Raw genomic sequence first — 26,548 nt, 5'->3', positions numbered from 1 at the left:
GAAATTTATACATACAATCTTAATTGAATTCAACTTTTTTGCACATTGTAAAATAAATCATGTCCGAATCATATCTCTAAAAATCTGAATTCAACACATCATAATGTACAGTTTCCGTTGTTGCAGTCGAATCATGCATCGACGAGGAACGGAGGGCCGGAGTATCAATGCGGTCACTACACTCCCATCCATCACAATAAAAGGGATAGTGTAAGTCGCATCACATCTCTGTTTCATGTTTTATTACAAATCGATAACTACCCATTAGTTTTGATGATAATGGTTACGATTCCTGTCATGTGAAATAAGTTTTTGTGGCGATTGTTTTCAGATGAGCAGCATGCGAGAGTACCAACCTCCTGCGGCTCATATCAAGAATGGGTGGGCACACGGAGCGCCTTCTTATAGGTGAGTAAACTTTGTCCTATCAGTTTTGTGACCATTAAATTAATACAGGTGGCCCCGTATTATATAAGTCCTGGGGAATGTTTTATCGTTATCCCATGATATTTTGAATTATGAAATTGAATGACTATGTACCTGAATTAATATATTCTTTATGTACTCTAGAATCATGGCTTACCAGGTGTTTTACTTGAAATCGTAGCCTTTGCGACGTCTTAAAATCGAAGATGGGCGGCCGCTCCAGACATTAATGATAAAAATCAGTCATAACAGCTTTCACAATTCTATTAAATTTCATAATAATTTTGCAGTAGATCATTTTTGTTTACAATAAAAAAAATTGAATTGAGTGAGTCCAAAGCGATGAACAATCTAATCATAAGAGGACTTTCCCTGTATAGTGGAAAATGAAGGTCACCTACACCTGTACTTCTGAAACTGGTGGGCGCGGCCCTCTAGGAAGCCGCGAAATATTTCAGTATTTGAAAAAAAAACATAAAACTGTGATACCTGATACAAATCAGTTTTTAACTCTCGGGTACTTTATACGATATGGATAAATATCTGTTAATATTTATAAATTATTTAGATTTTTTAGTTAAACAAAATATTATTCAAAATTTATATTGACCTAATTGTGACAAGTCATACATTTTCATCATTACTGGTGTTTAAACATAGGTCATGTTTTTCAACGGTGACTTTGGAGCGAAACCCGTGAAATATTTAAAACATTGTTCAGGATATTGATTATGTATCTAAAAATATGCGATCATTCTCCTCTCATTGAACTGTTTGTAGGCTGTAGCTGTAATGAATTTCATGTTAATTTTTTTTTTGTTTTTTTTTTAAATTTTTGCTTCACAGGCAAATAAATGAGGTGTTCTATTTTTAATAAAAATGTACCTATAATAATAATAATAATTAATCGTAAATAAAGTACTGTTGGTTCTAAAGACTAAATTTTTTGGGGGAGAGTCTTGGATTTTTATTTTCTGTTTTCGTGGTATGAAAAAGTTTGAGAAGCACTGACCTACAGGACACAATATTTTCGTTTTCAATCAAAATCAATATTTATTCAAGAATTTCTAGAACCTGTGTGATGATCAATTTCCCATAGTATAGCACTTTCCTTTCTTCTTTTTTTGTCACTCCTCAGTTGCAATCATATAGATACCAAACAATAAATATATAACCTCTCTTCGAGTCCTCATGGAGTCAGCTGTTTCCATATGCTTGTAATGCAAACATACTAACGCGATTGGTCTCGTAGTAGGACGTCGGCAGGTGGAGTGGTGGGCAGTCCTTCCGCAGGAGGCGTGTCTCCTTCGTATCCCCCTCCGCAGCACCGAGCTCAACCGCTTTACGTAGGAGTCGCCCCTTCCTATCACTATCACAGGTAAAAAATGTTCACACTATAATACAATAATTTGCCTCTTAGGGGGATGATGTGAGGTCATTTGATTGTATTGATAACTATGCATACTCACTTCCAATATTTATAGGTGTTACCAGCTAAGTTTGTCGGAATAAAAACTGCATCTTTACATTTTAAAATCTAATATATCTATATTTATATAGATATATTAGATTTATAGGGTTATTCCAAGCTCGGGTACGAAGATGTTTTTTACATGCAATAAAGCTAATGTTTCATGAGCTGTATGGCATGTGGCCCTATCCTGTTTGAACCACATGTTTTCTAAATTGAAATCTTCCAATGCCGGCCACAAAAAGTCAGTTATCATTTGCCTATAGCGGACTCTATTGACCGTAACAGTCGCTCTTTCATCATTTTCGAAGAAGTATAGCCCGATGATACGGCCCAAAAACCGCACCAAACAGTAACTTTCACAGCGTTTAACGGCCTCTCTTGAATCATTTGTGGGTTTCCTCCTCACCAGTTTTGCTTGTTAACGTACTCATTGAAGTGAAATTGTGCCTCATCACTGGAGATGATTTTTCAATCGATTGTCTGCTCTACCAAGACTCAATCAGTGATTCTGCGACACTACCCGCGGTCTGTTGGCTTCAGTTCTTGTGTAAGATGGATCTTATACAGGTGTGGATGAAAATTTTTATGCAAAAAATTGACATTTTTGGCTCTTCGGCCACACGTTCACGCACAGCAGCAATGTTTTCACGTGAACGGGCTGGACGAACATTTAGGCGATCCAATACACTACTTAGATAGTAGTAGTCTGTCAACTGACAATATGGCGAAATATTTCACAGGTAACAAATGACAAGAATATGAAATGTGTACGAGTTGGATAACCGTATACTTACGTACATGAAATTAATGGCGAGAAGGACATACGATTATTATTACTATTATTGCTTAGGTAGTTTTACTGAACAGGAATGTTGAATTAATGTTGCTACTAATGTGGATAGTGATTTTCGGCAAGGGCCACCATGGTTTTTATGTTGTAATCTATCTAATCTAATTTCATACTTCATCTTATTTATTACAGAAAAGTAGCAACTGCTATTGGTTATGCTTCCTACATTAGATATTTTTAAGTGATATTTCAATGACACCCTTGTTGGATTTTAAATTATTAAATTTCAAAACATTATGGAGTGTCTACAGTGCGAACGCCGGATCGAAATATTGTTTTATTAAAAATTTTCATATACTATTATAATAATAGTCACTATTGACGGAGCAGCAACGTGTCGACTTATAATGTCCGTGGGTCACTGGCCCAAATGGTTAACATCCATTTTTCCTAAAATCAATAATCTGTTAAGGCGATGTCTTTGGCCTAAATTACACATATAATGTGACTTTCACGCCATCTATTTATATTTACAGGCATCTACCATGAATTTCTTAAAATCTGTTACTAAAAACTTTGGTCGATTCCAACCAGATGGCAGTAAGTTACCATAATAAGTTGCAAGTATTGCCAGATGAAAAAAATCGCTAGACAAAAATTCATTTACATATTATAAGAATATAATATATTCTACTTACTATAATATTATTATATATATATACTTATTCAAATAATTATTAATTTTTTTAAATAAGTACAATATTTGGTACTGTTCGGTTATACCGGAGCCAGCGGAAAACGCATTTTGAAAATAGCCGATAAACTGGATTATTTGTTAGGTTAACCTAACCAAACCTAACCTAACCTAACCTAACCCAACCTAACCGAACCTAAACTAACCCAAACTAACAAATAATCCAGTTTATCGACTATTTTCAAAATGCGTTTTCCGCTGGCTCCGGTATAACCGAACAGTACCCAATATTTTATTATATCGTATTGACATTTTTATGATAGTATATTATAATATATTGTAGGTATATAATTTGATCAAATTCAATTACACAAAAAACGTTGTTTATGGAATTACCTTCACTTATTATACGAGGGTGGGTCAATAAGTCCTTAGAAAAGCCGACAGGTGGCGCGACTAGTACTGTAAGCGGTTTGTTTTCATGCAGCGGCACTACCGATTCAGTATGCTGCGAAGTTTCAATCAGATTGGTCGGGTTGTTGTGTGTTTCTCGTACATTTAAAAAAAAAATTTGCTTGTGGAAAATGGAAAAATGGAAAATGGAGAAAATTGAGTTTAGAGCTGTTATTAAACATTTTAATATAAAAGGGTTAACAGCAAAGGAAATAAAAAATGAGTTGGATTTAGTTCACGGCATATCTGCTCCTTCACTTGCAACTATTTATAACTGGTTAAATGAATTTAAACGTGGTCGTACATCAACAAAAGATGAACCACGCTCAGGACGTCCTGTAGAGGTGACTACACCAGAAATGATCAATAAAATCCACGATATGGTGTTAAGTGACCGAAGATTAAAGTTGAGTGAGATAATTGAGGTTACAGGGATCTCAAAAGGTAGCGTCATTTCTATTTTACATGACAAATTGGGCATGAAAAAAATTTCTGCAAGATGGGTGCCGCGTTTGCTCACAGTCGACAATAAACGCAATAGGGTGGTGGCCTCTAAAGCCCTGTTGTCGCTCATGCAACGCAATCCGGATAATTTTTTTCGTCGCTTTGTGACTGTAGATGAAACATGGATACACCACTATACTCCCGAGACGAAAGAACAGTCAAAGCAGTGGATTGCGAAGGCAAACCATGTCCAAAGAAGGCGAAAACCGTAAAATCAGCTGGTAAGGTTATGGCTACTGTATTTTGGGATGCACGTGAAATTATTTTCGTTGACTATTTGGAAAAAGGAAAAACAATAACAGGGGATTATTATGCATCTTTATTGGACCAGCTAAAAAACAAAATTGAAGAAAAACGGCCTCATTTAAACAGGAAAAAAATCCTCTTTCATCAGGACAATGCCCGTGTTCACACATGTTTACGATCAATGGCTAAAATTGAAGAATTGAAGTTTGAATTGGTCGACCACCCACCGTATTCGCCAGATTTAGCCCCCAGTGACTTTTTCCTTTTCCCAAACTTAAAAAAATGGCTAAGTGGACAACGTTTTTTTTCAAATGAAGAAGTCATCGATCGGACAAATGCTTATTTTGAGGACCTTCCGAAAACTTATTTTTCTGACGGTTTAAAAAAAATTGAGAAACGTCTAACCAAGTGTATTGAGCTCCAAGGAGATTATGTTGAGAAATAAAAAAAAAATACAAAAATCAAAACTGTTTTAATGCTTTTTTCTAAGGAATTATTGACCCACCCTCGTAATATAAAAAAGTTCTACTAGTTATTTTGTAATATGTGACAATCTAATTCACTGTGAATTGACACATATAATTTTAAATCGTCTGCCAAGAGTAAAAACTGGATTCCATTGATAACATTGACAATGTCACAAGATTTGATATAATACACGTGATATGATATAAGAAAATAAAATATAATCGCTAAGACACTTCGCTTTCTTCCATTTTTTGTGATGCAAGTGCTTTAATCGTATGTCCAATCACGAGAGTCCTTTTTGCTGGACGGCGTGGGTACGGGGAATTTGAAAAAGAAAGTTAGTAAGCGTCCTTTGTAAACCGTGTACGGACCTGTGTAACTAATTGTAAAAACAAAATATGTAATGGACTATAAAGTAACGTTGTCCAACCAAATATTAAAATATATAACGCTAAGACCGCACGAGAAAGACTTAGTGTTTTATTGAATTTTACCAACATATATAAATCCTTTTTTTATCTTTTTTTTGTGAATCCGGGGTTCGATGGACACCTGAGCTAGCCGCTGGAACCCCGGGTATCTCAATTTCTTATCTCTGAAAACTGCTTGAGATTCATACAGGATAAGAAATGAGATGAATACAAATTGAAATCACCAATGATGGTTATACAATTATCAACTGGCAAGTTTTCAAAGTATGAAAAGAACGAATTATATGCATCGCGAGACGATCGCGGTGGAAAATGACCCATTTCACCGTAATCGAATAATAACGACGTCAATAGCTGCAGCAAAGTGACAGTCAACAACAGATATACTGTCTGGTCGGTCGGAGCGTACAGCAATGAGAATGCCACCACCTCTCTGCCCAAAATAAAAATTGCATTATAGTGAATTTTTTTTAGCTTTATAAGCTGGCGACCCCACAGAAAACCCGTCGCGTTCCGAGGTTGGGAACCCTTGGTCTAAACAGTCATCTCGCTCGAAAGTTTAGCTTTGCCAAGAAAAGTGCTGTTAAAACATAGCACTTATTGTAACAATTACAACAATTGGATACAAACCTTCCTTAGATAGCAGCGGGAAGCGTCTTGCGTACATAGTCTAAGGAATAGACACGCTGGATCCAAACACATGTTTGTGAAAAATGGTTTAGGTTTAGGAATCAGGTTATACTTTTATTATATTTATATAATAAAAGTATGCATGGACGGATCCAGAAGTAGAATTCATATGCAAGGTAGTATATCAGAATCTTTTAAGGTGACAGCAGGACTAAAACAAGGCGACTCCTTATCACCAATGCTGTTCAACTTAGCTTTAGAGAAAGCCGTTAGAGAAGCTCTGAAAGCAGAAGGTGGAGTTACCCTGAATGGGTCCCATAAAATATTGGGCTACGCAGATGATTTGGTGGTGCTCGGAGAATCTGAAGAAGAAGTCAGAGATATTTTCACTCCTCTGGAGGACACAGCGAAAAGGTTGAATCTACGAGTAAATGTGGGAAAGACCAAGTATTTGAAAATGACAAGAGGCATTGAACCCTCTGGAAACATTGGAATAAGAAACTCCTCGTTCGAGAGAACCTCTCTCTTCAAGTACTTGGGCTCCAACATTACCTCTAAAAATGAAATGTCCCTAGAGCTCTCTGACCGACTGAGAAGTGGAAATGCAGCGTACTTCGCGCTGAGTCGTCTGTTCAGGTCCAAAATGCTGTCCATCAAAACGAAATTCCGGGTGTATAACGTGGTCATCAAGCCAATCGTCATGTATGGATGTGAAACGTGGGGTTTAACAGAAAAACAAGAAAAGGCGCTCCAAGTGTTTGAAAACAGAATCCTCCGGAGAATACTTGGACCCGTCAATGAGAACCACCGGTGGCGCATCCGCACAAACGCTGAGCTCTTCGACCGATACCAACCTAGAATCACTAATATTCTGAGGTCAAGAAGGCTCAGATGGGCGGGCCACGTTGTACGATCTGAACGATCTAGAACTCTCTATAGGATTTACAAAGGCACACCAGCTGGCACTCGACCTCTTGGCCGCCCTCGACGGAGATGGGCGGACAACATTCAAAGGGATGCGGAAAGGCTGGGGATAGTCAACTGGGAAGAGAGAGCGCTGGACAGAGATGCCTGGAAAAACGTTGTGCAGTCGGCCATGGACCTGAACGGCCCCTAGCGCCAGTTTAATAAATCAGGTTATAGAAAGTATTGAGAATACTAGACGTGTTGAAAATAAATCTTGGTGAATATCTTCACCTTGGAAGTGAATAGAGGTAATCCACACAAAATTCAAAAACGTTTTTATTTGACCAAACAATTTTTGAAATACTTATTGGTTATAATTATTATTATGGTGAAGAAAAATAACTGATTTTTTTACAGGAACATGTATTTCCATCAAATTTGCTAAACAATCTAATACACAAATGACATCCGTGAAGCTCTATTCACTTCCAAGGCGACGATATCAGGAAAACATGTATAATAAATAGTAAAACGCATGCGTAGATTAGAAATGCGTTTTATTATCGCTCAAGTCCGACAATTCTAGGAATATATTCTGGAAGAATTGCCAAAGAAACCAAAATAACCACTAAATAAACTAACTATATATGGTATATAATTATATAAAAAAGTTCCACTAGTTATTTTCATTAAAACATTTTAGAATATAATAAATCATTGGTTACATTGTATAGCATTGTAAATAAATAATAATTATGAGATATCGTTATAAGCATAGAACACGAAAAATCTGAAAACCATCGTGAAAATCCACGAAACAAGCATGGCATGCATAAACAGCTACAAAAGAAGTTGTTTATTCTAATGAAGTATATATAATAAGCAATATTATTGAAGTTAACCCACGAGCCATCACATGGCCCTACATTGGTTCATGTGAAGCATCTAGTTCAGTTTTAGGCTGGGAATGCCCTAGGAAAAGATACCCAGGACTAAGGTTGCTACGCTCAAAGTGAGCTCTGACTGAGTTTAAAGAAGTTACTTTCTAATGCAAAGTTCCGGGGAGAGAAGAGCGCAAGGAAATTATTAAAATAAAAATAATTCTATTGTATATATGAAAAAATAATGAAGCTAATCATACGAACAGCAAAAATTACGTGTAGAGATCTTCACGCCCGCAGTAAGACGCCGCAAATTTTTTAAATGCAGGATAATTGGCCTTAGTAGCAACCAAGTCGGACGGCCCGATGGGCCCAACAGCTGGTTGGACCGACCTGAGCATCTCCTCCCGTTCGGGAGCACATTCTAAGACATTCCCAGAGGATGTGGTTGGCATCCTGAATTACCCCTCCGCATGGACATGTCGGACGGCTTACAAGTCCAAGCTCAAAGAGCTTGCCAGCGAACCCACCGTGTCCAATCACAAATTGATCGGTGTGATGGTCAGGAGTCAGATATTTGGTTATCTCCAATCGCCATTTAATGTCTGGAAAAAATTTAAATGTGTGCCGGCCCTTGGTTGATTCATTCCACCGTCGCTGCCAGGTCTTCTATGCCGCGTCAAGCGTCAATAGACGTATAGTCAGGTTACTTTTTCAGCAACATGCCGAGGAGGCGGGGCAAGGTGAAAGTCACCAACAACGGCCTCCTCACCTTTGAGGAGCTTCGTTGACGGACCGCTGACCTGTATGTGCAGGTCAAGTGGAAGAATGCGGCCAGGACCGGAAGCGCGTCCGTTGAAGTTGATCGGTAGGCCTTTGTGATTTCTAAGAGCGCACTACGTAGTCTATCAGTTTTATGGATACGCGAAATTCCATGTCCAAATGTCAAGGAAAACTATGACATATTTATTGCGAGAATTATATCAGAAGTCAACATAAATTACTTTTTTATTTTCTTCGCTTTAGTTTGCAAATTATTTAATATAAACTCAGGTTCGCGAATTCTCATACCCCGTTGGATACGGCTATCAGCTAATTCTGGAAGAAGGCAATCATTATAAAAACTTATCAAACGCGGTAGAACACGTGTCTCAAACTGTGGATCTGGCAAAAGTCGTATGATTTCGATTCCACTGTCGGCATATACAATTAAATCACAGTATTCCTTCTTCGCAATGTACAACTGTCCCTGTATTTGAAACCAATAATTATGTGATTCTTTTAAGTGAAGTACGGAGTTCACAATAGTTAAACATAATATATTGTTTTGTAATGCTGCCTCTAAAATTGGTTTGGAACCGATGGACGGAAGACATTTAACTTCTATCAACCCATTTTCCCCAATTAAACCGTCGGGGCTTGCTCCTAAAAATGGGAATTCCGTTCTTACAAAAAGACCACAAGGCATAACAGTGACTTTGTTTTTTGCTTCATATAAGGCAATAGCAGTGCGTTCATTCTTCCTGCCATACATTATATCCTTTGTCACAATATCACTTGGGAAAAGCATATTTTTAACAGTATTATGCCGTGGTGTCGTATTTCTCATTTTGAAAATATTCCCAAACTTAGATGCTGTCAAACGTTTATGCCTGGCATCAATCCACAAATAATTTTCACTTTGCCCTACTGTCGCCAACTGCAATTGCTTACAATCTGTATCGCAAGAAACCCCAGCCTGTAAAGATTCCATAATTTCTTTCATTTTCTCCTGTAAGTCCAACTGTGGAATATCTGAATCGGCAGCATGCGGGCCATATTCACAGTCAGCTTGGTTGCTTACAGGGACAGTTGGTTTTTTATACCTGGAAGTTAAATCTAAACGTCTCGCCTTAAGACGATTTTGACGATTTAGCCGACTAATAACAACACTTTTAATTATTCGACTAGGAGACATACCGGTTATATTTTTATGCATACCTAAAATATGTGCTGACCCCAGCGAATGAGCTAGTCCAGCACCATAACATCTACCCTTATAACTACTGCCTCTGGAGAAATCAACTCTTTTTCCACCTGTCAATTTGCTCACCAATGACATATAATTTTCTGCCGAGTTTGTGGTAACATTCGTTACCAGTCTATCAGCTTTTTGAATTATTCCGTCTAGATGGAGGCGTATACCTTTCATCATCAAAGATTTTTCCAAATATGGTACATTGTTTACATCAGGATGTGTCTTCTTGCAGTAATCTGCACGGCACTCAGAGTGTTCGCCAAATACATGATTGGGTCCATTTTTCAAATCCAACTTTAACTGAGTGATATTGCCTTCGCATCGTTTTATAGCGCATCGTGCAGCACTTTTGAGACGTTTAATCTCCTTCCGCAATAAACTTCGGCTTTTCGTATCGTATTTTACGTTATTAACCATCGTATAAAGTTTGCTAGTGTAGCATTTGACCATGTGATTCGCGCATTCCATTTTTTTAATTTTATACCCAAACGGTGCTCTCTCACGCACCCTAGCAAATACACTTGAATCACCATCCCCTATTAAAAATTTTACCCATACTTGATGTTTGTCAAAAATATAATTTAGTCCCTCAACTACAATGGTTTGCTCCATGCCTGTCGATGGTCCAGAAAAAGATATATTACACTCATGTTTCTTAGCTGGTTTTTTTTCATTGGCTGCGATGGTACAAATGTGGCAATATTTGTTCTTAACACCTAGGTAAAGAAGTTTTCCTGTTCGTTTTCCGATGATGCATGCCACTCCGGATTTGGCAGAAAAACTATGGCCATAACTCCTTCTTGACCAACCTCCGTCAACAATGACCGTTATATAGGGGTGTTTTTCATCAATTTCATTATTTTCTATAGCCAACTGTTTCTCGATCTCTATATCCTTCGACATTTGATCACACAAATGAGTTTTCCATGACTGGCCAACTTTTTTTTCATGCCTTTGGAACGTTCCCGAAGACATGAATGGAATTCCCACAATACCGCATAATTCCTGTGCCTGACTGTAACCAATCCCGATATTTAAAGATCCCCAAACAAATGATGTATTAATCGTAGACGTTTGGGGTTCAGTTAATACTGACGCTGTTTTCTCACAACACCTGCATTCAAAATGCAATGTTGACTTAATACCGTCTCTTGTTTCTCTTTTTAGGACCATTTTTCCTCCAGTGCATTTTAACGGATGACTAAAGACTTGTTCCATCTGTTTAAACAGGTATCCAATGTCGACGATGCGTCTGCCAGAAGGCATAGAGCTCTGGATGTCTTCGTCGACACAATTGTACTCAACGACTAAAGGTGGTAGATTGTCCGAATCATCTGTGATGGTTATATCCAAATCATTATATATTACCGGAACAGGTTCGATAACCGATGGTTTAGGTCCTGTCGTTTTCGAATACGTTTTCAATTTTTTCGGCCAACAGCTCTGAATGTCTTCACAACTCTCAAGTCTTACACAATAATTGTGCTCATCTGTCAATACTGGAAGATTGTCTGGGTCATCCGAGATGGATACATCACTATTTATCACCGGAATTGGTTCACAAGCAACGGCTGTGTTGGATGATACTAACTTCCGTTTCCTAAAGTATTCATCACGACTTTCCATCAATATTTTGGTAGTTTTAGATAGTTTTGTATTTTTTCTAGTGTAGGACTTATATTTTTTAACACTTACACATGGCACATCCATAATTATTAATAAAATATAGGTACTAGATCAATATGTAACAAAGATTTATATTCACTTATCACACACCTCTGGTATTCACTATTTAATTAAACTACACTGAATATGAGATGTAATTTAAACACTCACAATATAATTTATCACAACAATATCACGTAATTTGCACTGAGTAACATAAATTATATAAAAATGCATAAAACAAGAATAACAACACGCCAAACGTCAGTAGCTACAACATAACCTAATAAAATAATTTTGGTTGCAGAAAATCATACAATGTGTGATTTCTTCACCAAAAATCAATCAATAATCACACGACCTACTTAGTAACGAAAATGTTACTGATTAGTCAATTAATTTATAATTAATTACAATTATTACAATTAATTAATAAAAAGAAAAAATTGATTGGCAGTTGGCGTAAACGCGTGGTGATTATTGATGGTGCTGCCATGTCAAAATGCGAGATTTGTTTATTTTTATCATAAATAATGGTATAAAATAGTTGTAATTTAAGCAAATACTAATTGAAAATAATTTTCAGTATCAAATTTTGAATATAGGCAGGTTCCTACGTATATTAAGTAAATATTGTAATTTTAATTTGTTAAGTTATTTTTATTCATATGGCAATTTCGCATAGAAGTTTAACACAAACTGATTTTTGCCAAGATTCAGAGAAAAATAATGTTATTTTGTCTTGTCTATGTGTGAGTTTCATTTTCAACGTCATGTTATGGTTGTGTGTGTATTTTGTATGAAGATATTTTGTTTCCAAATAATTCCACGACGGCAGCACTATACGGCCAAGCGTCGGCTAAGTGTTGTCAGCATGTTGCCAATTCGAGCAATTATTATGGTTTCGATTTCTATCGATTCGTTAATATACAAAAATACAAGATTAAATTTAAATAACTGCCGTAAAAATTAATAAATAATATTTTTAATAGAAACGCTAAGCGTTATTCGCGATAAATTGCGTGTAAGCCGAGATTTTTCGATTTTAATTGCGTGCTTTCTAACCTCTAAATCGATGTTTTTTAAATTTGAAAAAAGAGATATAAGGATATAATAAATTCCAATTTTCGCTTAGCGTTTCCTTGGGTAATAGATTTACGTACATTTTTATCGTAATTTTGATAATAAATCTTATGTCATTCATTCTTACCACCCGATAGAAATGTACCGAATTTGACACGTATTTTTGGTATATAGAACTCCACGATACATCTTAATTTTTTATTTTATTTTTCTCATTACTTTTGAATATATATCTACCGATTAATAAACTTTTCTAGCTATTTTTCGATAACAACTTTACCTAGAGACATCACCTTAATGCGACCTCAATTTGTGGAGGCACTTTTAGGATCGAACATCGATAAAGATTTCTGTCAATGTCTAATTGTTTTGTTGTAACATTCCAGCAACGGAGTGCCGCCGCCCGCTCACCAGTCTCGTTTGGGAGGAGGGGGAGGCGGTCCCCCTCCTGCGCATCTTCCCCCGCCGCCTCCGCCGCATCATCTGCAGCCGCCTCCTCCTCCGCACCCCCCTCACCACATCCCCCTGCCGCTACCACTACCACTGGTGGCGTACGCCAGCCCCCCCTCCCATGCCCACTCGCATTCCCACTACCAGCCGCAGCTGTGGTTCACCGACTGACCCGCAAACAATCCGCGGCGAGCGCCTCAGCCTCCATCCGCCCTCATCACTCTGGCCCTCATCTCGGGCTGAACGCGCCCGATGTTCGTTCCACTCGCTTGGTATGATTTACCAACAAAACCTTCCGAAGACAACCCTGGAGCGAGCTAAATAATCTGATAATTAGTGATGATAATTCAACAGTGTCGCAACATGACTTGTGAAACCTTAACATCTCTCATTGTTTTATGCCGGAGTAAGAGAGGGTGACCTGATTGCGGGCATCGATTTAATCCCGCCAAAAACACGCATAAGGGGAAATGCGTTAGAAACACTAGTTTTTGACATCGGTTGAGGGTAGACGCAAACATGCAAACACAAGGGGCAAAATTAAATATTTAGTATTTTATTACTATGTATCGCCCATAAATATAATCGAGCGTCTGTCGTTTCGGAGACGTCTTCGGTTATTTAAAAGATATTTTATAATGTTTTATTTTTATTCAAAAAATGAGTCAGAGATGGCGACCGGCGGCGATGATCGAGAGATGTCACAGAATAAAGAGATTGAATAACGAAGGTGAAGAGAAAAGTGAAGGACGGGAAAGCATAATAGTTGGATTAATGTGGAACGATGATTAAATTTGACAAATTTTGACGATGGAGATTTTTAATAATATTGTTGTTTCTACGAGAAGTATTTTAAAAGACGTGGTGTAAAATTAATGAAGCTGGTGCGAGACCATTTTTGATAACGTTGCAAAAGAAGTTTTTCTACGAAGCCGATCGAAGAGTGCGGATTGGATTTTCTGTTACGGTCCATCGGGGAGACACGCGCACCGAGAGAATCCTCATCCAGAAAAAGTTTAATGATTTTTAGAAAGCGTAAGGTGTCGTTACATTTATTTGGCCCGTTCCGACGGTCGCCGCCGACTTATTCGATTGTGAAAACGACGCGCGAACGAAGTGCGTGACTTTTTTTTTTACTGTACAATTGAGTTGCATTTGTATTTCCGCCGCTTCAGAATCTTCAGCCGATATCTTCGCAAATGTTATTAATATTTAATGTGTTTAATATTTTATTATTATGTCAATATTATGAATATATTTGTGTATAATTGAATGTTCTTCCGTGTGATTTCGGAAAACATCTTTTTAATAATTAAATTACGGTTTGTTTTATAATTGTATCTAGTATTACACGCCATTGTATCATGATCAATGTTCTCTCAAAGGTTCTGTATAACTAAGTCCGCTGAAAACTTTTAATATGCATACATTATCTCCACCAGCGCATCTATTCTATACACAAGACTGCTTTCAGCTGCTACGGCAGCTATCTAGGATAGGTTTGTATCGAAGTATTAACACTTATTGTAAAAATTACAATAAGTTAGCCGTTTAAACAGACAAAACTGTCTATCTCGCTTTAAAATTTACCACAGCCAAAAGAGGTGCTGTTAAAACATAGAACTTATTGTAACAATTACAACTATCTTATTGAAATTGTTACAAGAAGTGCTAATAGTTCGATACAAACCTACCCTAGATAGCTGCCGTAGCATGCAATTGTAAATTCTGAGGTCTGGTGACATATACACTTACATATTATTATTCCAATTCTATGAACAAAATATTGATACATATTTCTTTATGTTTATTAATTTTTTTTGGTTTTTGAAGGACATTTTATAGAAAGTCGTATTCCAATGTTAAGATTGAAAATAGTCGCGCGCTTGAATCCTGTTTCATGCATTAATAGAATAGGTTAATAGTCATTAATAGAATAGACCACGGTTGTGTGAAAACTGTTCCTGATCATTGTTTCAATTATATGTCACTTGTACTTGTTTAAATTTTACGTAAGTCCTCAGGGCTGTCAATTAAAATATATATTGGTGATTATACATTTTTATATTGGATTGAAAACGGTGGCCGGAGAATAAACTCGATGCAGCTCAGAGAGAACATTGACAATGATGACAATGGCAATGATGACGGGCGATGCGAGACTCGCTTCTTTTTTTCTTTTGTTTGTGATTAACGGCGACGATGTCAAATTAGCGTAGACATATTTTTCTTGTGTTCCATCCGAGTGGCTAGACCGCTCGAAGCTGATCATTGTTTTACTGGATACATATAAATATTATAATACGTGTGGTGAAAATGCGAACCAAAGATAGGCATTTTTCATATTGTTTGGGTAGTTTTGCACTTTACGTTAAGGTATTTTTTAATGATTGTTAAAATGGAAGCTGATGTACTACCTGATATTTTTTTGTATATCGTTCAATTGTTTAATACTATGGTGTTAGTTTGGTCGTTTTCAGATGAGAGCGTCACAAAAATTGCTTTCCTCTTTATATTTATGACTAAATAAATTATTATTAAAAAAATAATAAATAAAATTATTATCGTTTTATGTATCGCACTTATGATTTGTGAAAATCAAATATAGTTTTAGTCATTTCTTGTATATTATTATGATTATTTTTAGAAAAATACCATTTTTATTCTATAATTGTATTCTAATCAACGCTTGAAATAAGTAGCCACTAAAACAATAAATATTTAATGATGAATTTGTGTGTACGAGTGTGTGTGTGTGTGTGTGTGTGTGTGTGTGTGTGTGTGTGTGTGTGTGTGTGTGTGTGTGTGTGTGTGCGCGGTGACCCAGGAGATAATAGATATTGCTGCAGAAGTATTGCATTTTTGTTTGAATTCGTTGAAAAGTATTCTGTACTTACTTTTACTTTAACTTGTACTTGCATGTTCAAATTCACACATTTATTAGCAATGTCACTGTAATGTGTAATAGGTTATAAAACTTCAACAAGTACATATTATAATATAGCAAGAAAATCGACTCATTGAAATGTTTGTTATATTTACATCAAAGGAACGCAAAATATATTTGCCTGCCCCATTATTTGCATATTTTTAATATCTAAGTTTTTGTAGTTTTTTTTTTATGTACGGTATCTTTTAAGATACCCGATAAGTAAGTTTTATTTCGGTGTGTCGATATTATGCTTTTAATATGCCATGCAATAGTAATTACATGAAGGTGTTTATTTCCCACCATTTGAAGATTTCGATTTTAATCATCGTCGTTGACAGTTGAAAGCCTCTCGTCTTCTCGCAACCGATAACATTTATAACAGATTAAAGTCGCATTATGATCTTTCGGGAGTCGGAGGACTTATGGAAATGTTGATCGTGTTCAAACGAAGATTTTGCATACGGTATTAATCTTTGAAGAAAATGAACGCTTTCGATAAGCGAATCAAATAATAAATTGATAAGAAATCTTTGTTTTTCTGTGATTATAATATTATTACATATTGTGTGAAAGATTTAAAGAAATATTATATATCACACCGATAGTCGGTTGTCAAATGAACTATGCTTGTGTAAATTTATTGTGAAATAGTTTATTATGATGGAGGAACGATATAAATATTTAATCATCGGAAGAGGGTTAACTTTTTTTTTTAGTTTCGCATTATTACATATTGTACTGATCGCATTAGGAAAAACATACATAATACATAATATAGACAAAAGTATAGTTTTATCGCGTTATGGGATTTTTATTACTTTGTTTTGCATAATATACGTACATACACATAGTTGTAATTATAATTACTCAATTATTATCGGGTGCATAATAAAACTAGATACAGATAAGGTTGCACGATATAACGCAAAGAATACATTTTACGTCAATAGTAAAAATAATCTATCATAAACTATCACTGATTTTAACGAGATCTTTGAGTATTTACAAAATTATGTTGCATTTTTCTATCCATCCATATAAAATTATAGATGAATAGAATGAAGTATTGAGGATCTAGATTGCATCATTTGTATCATTTGTAATCGCAGATTGATTAAAAAAAAAAAAAAAAAGTCACTCGTGTGAACCGGCAGCCGGGTCATATTCAAAGTCTGCAAAGTCTGCTGTGTCCACGCGAGTACAGTGACATACGCTCGCTCTCGAAGTTCGTCGGCGAATGGTAATTCACCTTATAGTAAAGTAAACTCGTCAATATCGTGCACCTTATTGCGTAGATCGCTTTTGAAATAATAAATAAGTAATATGTTGAGAGCTTTAAGTGGTTAGGTAGGTTTTCTTTTTTTTACTATTTACCTGTTTGTTTTTAAGATCTTTTTGAGGAATTTAATGATTAATATTTATGATAGAAGTTTTATTACCTTCAAATTATTCGGTGTATGGTTTTTCACTAATAAAAGCATAATAGTTCGCTTTTTATTTGTGTAGTCTTAATTGTAATCAAAATCACCTGTTAATTATAGAATTCGAGTCGTCATTTTTTGTGTAGGTATGCTTTCGCCCTTTTCTCTATATGTTTTATGACAAAATACCAGATTTTATCACATTCTTTGACAGTTTTTTACAACTAACATATAAACATCAAAAAAATCTATTGCAAAGTTTAAAGATTTCTGTTCTAAGTATCCATACTAAAGAGTCACAATTAAGAATGTATTCTAATACATATCGTCATTGAAATTAGAAAATTGTGTAACTCCAAATACATACACTACTTTACAGGAGAGACAAAAAACATTATGGTTTTTCGTATACAAATATTTGGTTTTGGAGTTAAATCACCATGTTTAACAATGTTACATTTTTTTTGGAATTATATCATTTGCAAGACGGATAGATATTAACATTGGTTACTAGATAGCATTCAAAGTCAATTTTCGATTATAACGTAGTTTCACATTTTTCCAGTTTCAATGATGAATTATCAATTTGCTCTCCGATCAGATGTATCCTACAGAAATTTTGATACCGGATCATTAATTCAAAAGATTTTAATGATACATCAATATTGATTTTCATATTCTATAGAAGAAATTAACTCTCATCTTTAAAATGTCAAGACTCTATTGTATCGAAGATGCTTAAACTGGTGTTCTTTTTTTGTTTTAATTAAAAATTACAAGGATGGTAATATTCAGGATTATTTTGTACAAACATGAATTGTATTTTTCTTATTTTAAAATTACATTGCGTTTACGTACTGAGTGCAATGAAATCTATCGCTTTTAAGTAGTTTAAATGGTGTTTATTTAGTTGATGTAATAATTCTCCGTAAATCGGAATCGGTGGATCTGTGGATCTCTACTGGAACTGTTTTTTTTTTTAAATTATAATACGTATGATAGTCGTATTCCATTCATCAAATTATCAAAATAAATTTTCCAATGAGTAGTTATTGTAAATAATGTTTTTTTAATAATCGAGAGTACCTACTTACTATTTTTCATTTGTGAAAATCTTCAGTTGGATTTTTGGTAGTTTTTAGCCGAGGGACTTATTTGAAATGTAATATATTTGCTCGGAGGCAATATAGAATTATCGGTGAATCGATTGCATAATTGAATTTTAGTGTTTCCTATCATTTTTTTTACGATATTTGTATATTTCAGGATAAGTCCAAAATGTGAACTGGAATCCTAAGTGTCTTTTTTATAACTTAAAATATTTTAATTGATGATTTTAGTGATAGATTTAGCTTCGCAAATGCGGTGTGCGGGAATGAATATATGTTTAATTAATTTTAGTCGCAATGACAATATGCATGTTTTAATGGTTCCAATTTTATTTTATCTTTACTTCATCTGACGGCTCTAATTTTGCTTAAATAATCATATTATTGCGAGCAAAGTTTTGTAGCTCTCGAGATTCCTGAACATTTTGTTAATGTCAACAAAGAATTGTGCATTTTTTTGTCACAGTCATCCTTTGTTTCACTTTCTCCTAGTCTTTTTTTGTCATCCAATAACATAACATAATATAATAACACTTCTAATGTTTCGCCGCATACCTAGTTGTACTAATTAATTAGATGTTAAATCGTGAAGCGTGAAATCTTTCTTTGATCTAAAAAAAATTCATTTTGGAGCTATGTTTATCCTCAGTTTTAAACGTTAGCTTCTTTTGAACTCGTATACCCACTCAATAATGAGTAATATGTAATAATGTTTTATGATTAAAATTTTCGGCTGTTAACTGAGATTTGTTTGCATGTTTCATTTATAAAGTTGTACCTACCGGAAGAATTTTGCTTTTTCTAATTTGAAACACGGAAAAGTGAAATTCTTACGAGTTTGAATTAATAATGCAGATTTGTGTACCTCATTACAGCTGTGTCTATATTCCATTCTCCGAGATAAGGAGTAATCGATAGATTTACATTTACACGATCTGTCCATTCTCTCAAATAATATTAAAAAATTGTTAAACACTACTGAGAACCGCTGGAAGATTTCTGCCATGTCGATCAGAAGACGATGCACTGTGTCAAAATGTGACATTCTTATTGTCAAAATGATTGTCAACTAAATATTTCCAAGCATAACTAACTACTCATTTACTTGAAGTAATTTCTTCAACGGTCAATTGTTATTTAGATATTTCCAATGATAAAATTCCATTTTAATCCACCATGGTGGATTTCACTCCTGTCATTGTCCGGCGGTTCTCAATGGTGATATACCAGAAGTTTTACTGAAATATACTATAACAGATGTTTAGTTTTAAGTTTTGGTTTCAATATGAATTTGTTATCCGAGCACAAGGGAGTTTTTCTCCGTCACCAGTCGCTGCGACGGATGTCATTTTTTTAAATTTGTATCTAATAAATCAAACTTGCGTCGATGACGTTTTGACGAGTCCACAGAATAATGGGGGACGATGATGATCTTATTTTTGTGTGTACTTTTCTTTTCCTCAATGGAATGATGTTTTTTTTCTTTCCGTAAGATATGTATATTAATCGAAAAGCTAAACTTGGGACTTCAGGGAAACCTTAATGCGAGCGCATTTATTATATATTTTTGATTAATTATGATTGTAAATAAAATACCTAATTAACTACTTTTATTTTTTTATTTTTTTTACTTTTCAGTTCCTTATTATTTATGACAGCATGCTACACAAATATACCGCATGACATTCAAGAAATACAAGTGTCACATACAGTACTGCCGCATATTCAAAAACACATTTAACTCATAACGTCAACAAAGGACATACAAGGAATCTAAAATAAATTTCTTATTGACAACAAAATTGCATACTTACATAAATACCATAATTAAAAGTACAATTTATACAACAACATTTGCACATTGATTGATATTGTGACATCAATAAATTTAATCAAGAAGTTATATTATCACACATAAGTTTTTTTATATTCAGTTTTTTTTAATTATTTCTTCTACAATTGGATTGCTTTAATGATGAACTATAGATTGGATTTTAAGATATTGAAAAGGTAAGTAGGGTGTGTATGTTTTAAACAGAGGTAGACATTAGTTAGCGATGATTTTTATTTAAACTATAAAATTATTAGAAATATGTATGTATATGGCATTTCTATAAAGCAATGAAATATTTTGTATTTCAATGGTAGAAATCGCACACCTTTCTTTAAAATGCCTAGCTATCAGTATAATTTCATACTTACATAATAATACAGAGTGTAATTTAACCAATCATTGAATATATAACTATGGCAGCTTTTGTTGTAAATATTATAAAATGAAGAATGTTTATTATAAGGCTATTAAAAGTATTTGACCAAACTCATCTCTGTCCGTAGAATTTTTCACATTTTAGCAGCTGTTTGATGTTAACAATAATCAATACCTATCATTTGTCTTTTCAGTTTAAATTCATGGCATTATCAAACCTTAGTTGGCATCGCTTGAAAAGTCAAAAATTGCATAGTCGGTGCGTAGTAGAGAAATTGGTGAATTGAAATGTTCATTATGTGAACATCTTTATTAATTCACGACAGAAGTAAAATTTTATGAAAATGAAATGAATTTTTATGAAATTTTGATTTTTTTTAAAGTTATGTATGAAGTTAGTAATGAAGAACAGCACCCAGCCAATACTTCTGAAGGACTTCAATCTGTTGTTCCTCTGTTCAGAATTTATTTTTCAAATAATTCGATGGGCGTATCCTTGTTTTAAGATGCTGTATCAGTACTAAAATGTCTATTAAAATACAATGCTTTATAAAAATGAAGGAACCGCGTGACATTTGAGGCTGTATACATATTTCGTCTTTATTATCTATTATTATTCGACCATGTCCGAACCTTATAAATGTTATAAATGTATTTAAGCCACTTGCTCATGTATGGACATAATACACAAATTGAAAAAACAATATGTGTACTTGCCAGACTCGGGAATCGAACCTGCGACCCATGGACCGTCTGATTATCTAGTTGCCTATATTTCATTAAAATTTTCCTACAGCCATTTTTTTTTAAATATGCAGTCTCAATCGACAATTAACTTACAATATTAATATTGACTTAGTCAAGGCGACGCGACGACCTTAGTGATTAATGATTAGTAAAGTTATATAGAAACCTAAATTCTTTGTGATAATTTAAAAAATAACAAATTTATTACTTTTTCATCAAAATCATCTATTGATGGTTTTAAATTTAGAAAGCGGCTTTATTAGTTTTTTTTTTTTTATGTATTAGTCACGTTACAATTTATACTATAACATAAAAAATATAATAGTTGTGTATTAAAAACGAATATATTATGGCGTAGCATAATCTCTGTGTGTAATAGACTAATAGTACAAAATATAATTTTTAGTGGGTGTAGTTGATATTAAGACGCTTTTTGAATACTTACAGGAGAATGAGAAATGATCCAGTAGAAAACTCCCACGCTACTAAACTGGCATGCCTTTAAAATAATAGTCCCTGGCAAAGAAATGAAAAGCTTTGTGTAAAATTTAACGTTAACTAGGTACCTTTGATATGCGTTTTATTGTACACTAGTTTGAGAACCGTAGGCTACTTTATGTACACGTATTTGGAATTCTAAATGTTATAAATGTAATCTTTGATAATAATTAATAAAAGGTATTAGATGAGAATATAGAAAAGCATGTTTGGTGGGAAATGTCGACAAAATATTTTTTACGTCTATTTAAATACTTAATGATAATTATCTAACTTGGTGTTTTGCATGTTTTTCATAATGTCTTTTTTGGCGAGATAGGGTTTTGTAACTTACTATTTGTAATCGATTTTATATTACATTTTTAAGAGATCACATAAGTAATATTATATAATATATACCACAAACGACCAAACGCCAAGAAAAATCCGATCCATCATAAAAGATAAAATACTATTAAAGTGCGTATTTATTATGCCATAGTCAAATATTTGAAATCGGAGACTTACGTTCCTTTCAAATTATGTCAACTCCACGGCACGCGAAGTACTAATGTCAACTCCAAATGCACCAATAATAATTATTAACATGATAAGGGCTCAGACATACGACAATGCAGATAGCGTGTTTGTCCAATTGTAGATTCTAATGAAATGCATTTGAAATCAAGTAAGTTCTGCGTCGACACACTTAATTGCAGTGTTGTGTGGTTGAAGATTCTCTGTCATAATTTAGGTAGGTATTGGATTGAGCTTTCAATAATATTTGTAGCTAACTACCTAATACAACACACTGAATAAGTATCATTAACACAATTTAAGTGAAGTAAGTCTCATAACAAATATGACATAAATTAGTGTACGAAAATATGATAACGTCAATATAAAACTAAAGTTATTTCAATATCTCCAGGCCCGCCTTAAGTGATTCAGCCGCCCCTGTGCGAAAACTCAAAAAGCCACTCACTCCAAATCTTTACATTCCAAACAAAAATAATTACATAGGTTTCCATTGCTCATTGCTCAGTCTTTCGAGTTTAGAAGACTCGGAAGTCTTGTTGTTTTATATGAGCAAGGAATATAATATTTACTATGCATTGGGTACATAAGCGATACATAAGTTTGTCATTTGGTACATTCATTTCTATAGTTATATGGCACTTTTATAGATTTATATTAAAAGCGTTCGGCTAAAAGGATAGCTCATTGAAAGGAGGAAGTCAACCGTATTTGAAATTTGTAATACGGGTGGACCTTGTAGACGAACTCTGTATTATAATTATGTACAACGTATGATAATAATTATCTTTTATGGTGGAAGGATTACTTGAGTGTTTGGATTTTACTAACGCTGATTGCTGAAAACTCAATGGAGAAATTAGGGTTTGTAATGTAAATGTAGTGTAAAATTCAACGTAAGAAATACCTACATTAATCTTAGCTGTCACATACAGGGGACTGTTTTATATCAATATTTATTAGGAAAATAATTTAATCTTCAGCTCTCGTTTAGTGACAAATTGTTAGTGTAGATGGTGTAGAGATTTATATTACTGTACTAAATAATTAATATACCGAGCTGTTTGTAATATTTAGAAATAGTTTTTAATTTAGGCAAGTACTCTGTGTACACCCACTTCTTTTCAATGCGATCGGTCTTTGACTTGATTAATGACTATTAATTCATGCCACTTTTTATATAAGATTGTTATTATAAATATAATCGTTGACACTGAGTACCTAATTTATCAATCAATCGAAAACTATTGTCTTTCGACATTCACTTGTAACTTCAAACCGTCAGATGCAGAGTTTTAAGTGTACCTACGCCCCTAAGTAATTTGCATTTACACATTGGAATAATCTTGCATCGTAAGTATAAGTATGTAATCGTATAATTGATATCTAGTAAATAGGTAACTACCTTACAAAACATAAAGAAGCAAAGGCGATACTAATTTGTCAATAGCTTCTTGCATGAATCCCATTAAACAGCTTCATCAAATGCTTTATATTATCGAAAACATTTTCTATAATTTTACGTCATTATCAATATTTCGTAAATAATATTATGTTGACTGATAAATAAAATATAAAATACTTAGTCATGGTAGTAAGAATATTCGAATAAAATTAATATTAAACAAATTAAATTATTTGCTATGTGCAAAGCAGTGCAGATTTGTACAATAATTATGTTATAATATTAATTAAGTACCTAGGTACCTATTTCAGTTTTCTGGTGTCAGAAAAAAAACAAAGCTTTTTGTACCTTACTTTAGATTCATTTGATAAGAATGTGTCAGTTTTTGAAAGGAAAACAAAATGATAATATAATATATTATACATATTATATCAACGAATCGTTAAAATTCGCAGCTTGAGATCGATTGCATTTTCAAGATTTTGAATTACTTACCTAATCTGTGTGTTTTTATCTAAATTAAACATACATTTTTGATAGCTTTGACAATTAGACGTAATGATAATTAATATTGTGAAGTATCATATAAATAAGCAAATTGTTCAGGGCAATTATTATTGGGGGGCGAATTGAGAACTCGAATCTGGCCCTGCCCTGATCAGTCTGCGAATTAATTTTAGACTTTATAAATTACTATATTACCAAAACATATACTACGAGCTTAATATTGCTGTCTATGATTACTTCCACAAGTACCTAATTAAATATTGAACTAGGATTAAGAGAATAACAAGTTTCCTAAGTGTTAGAGTTAGGTGGAGGTTTGACTCTATGTCACTTTTTGTGTCTTTAATGTTCTTTGATAACTTTGATGTTTAAGCTAACTTTCACTCATAAAATATATTTTTAACTTTACTGTATACATAAACAAAACAAGCGAAAAGCAAATCGCACGGATTCATTTTCTCTGTCGTCCATTATAAGTAATAAAAATGTTTTTTATTTCTGTATTATTATTATCTTTTGTCTTTTGCAATAATCGTCTCTTTAAAATTGTGTCGTAATCGAATTTAAATTTTGGGTCTCTCCGACCGTTCGTTTTTATTAGATGTCAATTTATTCACTATTAGTCCTTTCGGAAAATCTCACTTTATTAAGAAAAAAAATCGTAGCAACAGATATTCTCGGTGTAATTATTATAATATAATCATTATTTTGTGTACCTACTTAGACGAGCTGAATTCTACTTTGGCCTCGGTGTTTTAAAATGGAGAAATCAGGACTCCACTATTGTAGCGTTCGCGTAGCGATAGGGGATTACTGATCGATTAAAGTGTTGAATATATCGTAAAACATTTGCATTTGGTGTCTTTAAAATGATATTTTTATAATTGTTAAATTGTACTGAATGTTTCTTAAGATAACAAACTTTTATTGTAGATTCTAGTGAAGTTTCTAATAAATCTAATGCTAGGGGAACGATTAGGCGTAGGGTTGTTCAGTAGGGAAATTATTCCTAGCGGATAGAAAAAACTGAGTTGAACCTTATCTTAGTATTTGACGTAATATATCTTTTGTCTGAACCTCTCGGCTTAGCTCAAAACGCCACACAGCTGACTAGACTCGTATTATTGAGGTATTGTAGAAAAGCGTTCAATGAAAAGTCTGATTGGTTTAATTCTCGATCTGTTGTCGGTTCGGTTTGAACCGAGGCAATCGCGATAGTGCTTATGTGCACGAGGACAGATTTGCATTCAGTTTCTAGGCATTAAATACCACATCGCCACATTAAAAATAATCAATTTAAATATACAATATCCATTTACAGGCTTACTGACTCCAAATACTGAACAAAACTATGATAATTGATCCTACAGCTGGAAAGTATCCACAAACAGCTAGGAAACATCCATTTTAAATGTGTCGATTGATTTATTAATACATAATATAACGTTCAGTCTATTAAATTAGTCAATGAAAACTTTCACAATATTTTTAAATAGCAGTCGATTCGAGAAAATCGAGAAAAAGAATCATCAATTTAATATATAGTCAATTCAATTATAATGAGTGTTTTAATTGCCGAATAAATTGAATGCACTTCACCCTTCGGATTTGCTCTAATCCAGCGACTAGCTCTAGCGTTAGTGAATGATTTAGAAATGTCTCAAATTTATTTATTAACTTACAATCGATGTGCCTAAATGTATCATTGAATAAACAATTTATTATCTTTAATAATAATTAAAAAAACAATATCGTATATAAATCATACATATGTTATTAAGACAAAATACTTATTATATTATGGAAAAAATGTGTCCAATGATAATAAATGTAACGATTAATTAAATAGCTGAGTAGAGTAGAAAGTTGTGCATTATGTTTTCGATTTGTACTATACATAGTTTCTGTGTTTCTTTGCATTTTTAATTCTTATAAATAACATTATGTCGGCACAGGTGTACCCTTCAATTATTAATTGGAGAACATTGTGTAATTTTTCATGATTGTATTGACTAGTTGTAATTCACTAAAGTGTTAAAGTAATCGTACCTACTTAAAATATATTAAATATAATACTGAACATCAC

The 26,548-nt window shown here is 33.9% G+C and overlaps 1 protein-coding gene across 3 annotated transcripts in view; it reads left to right on the top strand.

Annotated features, from left to right (window-relative positions):
• Hipk (Homeodomain interacting protein kinase) overlaps positions 1-14,127 on the top strand; it is a 215,727-nt gene extending 201,600 nt beyond the window's left edge. For 2 of the 3 annotated variants that reach the window (XM_085960700.1, XM_085960699.1), the window contains exons 19-22: positions 112-210; positions 332-408; positions 1,679-1,804; positions 13,055-14,127. In XM_085960700.1, coding sequence (XP_085816826.1) covers positions 112-210; positions 332-408; positions 1,679-1,804; positions 13,055-13,289 — 537 coding nt within the window. In that variant the 3' untranslated portion in view covers positions 13,290-14,127. The remainder of the gene's footprint in view (positions 1-111; positions 211-331; positions 409-1,678; positions 1,805-13,054) is intronic. The other variant, XM_085960701.1, reaches the window with a different exon arrangement.
• The last annotated feature ends 12,421 nt before the right edge of the window (positions 14,128-26,548 follow it).

The sequence above is a fragment of the Rhyacophila brunnea genome, unplaced genomic scaffold (assembly GCF_057557595.1).
Source record: "Rhyacophila brunnea isolate RB1 unplaced genomic scaffold, BYU_Rbru_1.0 scaffold_12, whole genome shotgun sequence".
In the NCBI taxonomy this organism is placed as follows: Eukaryota; Metazoa; Arthropoda; class Insecta; order Trichoptera; family Rhyacophilidae; genus Rhyacophila; species Rhyacophila brunnea.
The sequence above is the reverse complement of the archived record's forward strand: the minus strand, read 5'-3'. Positions and strand labels throughout refer to the sequence as shown.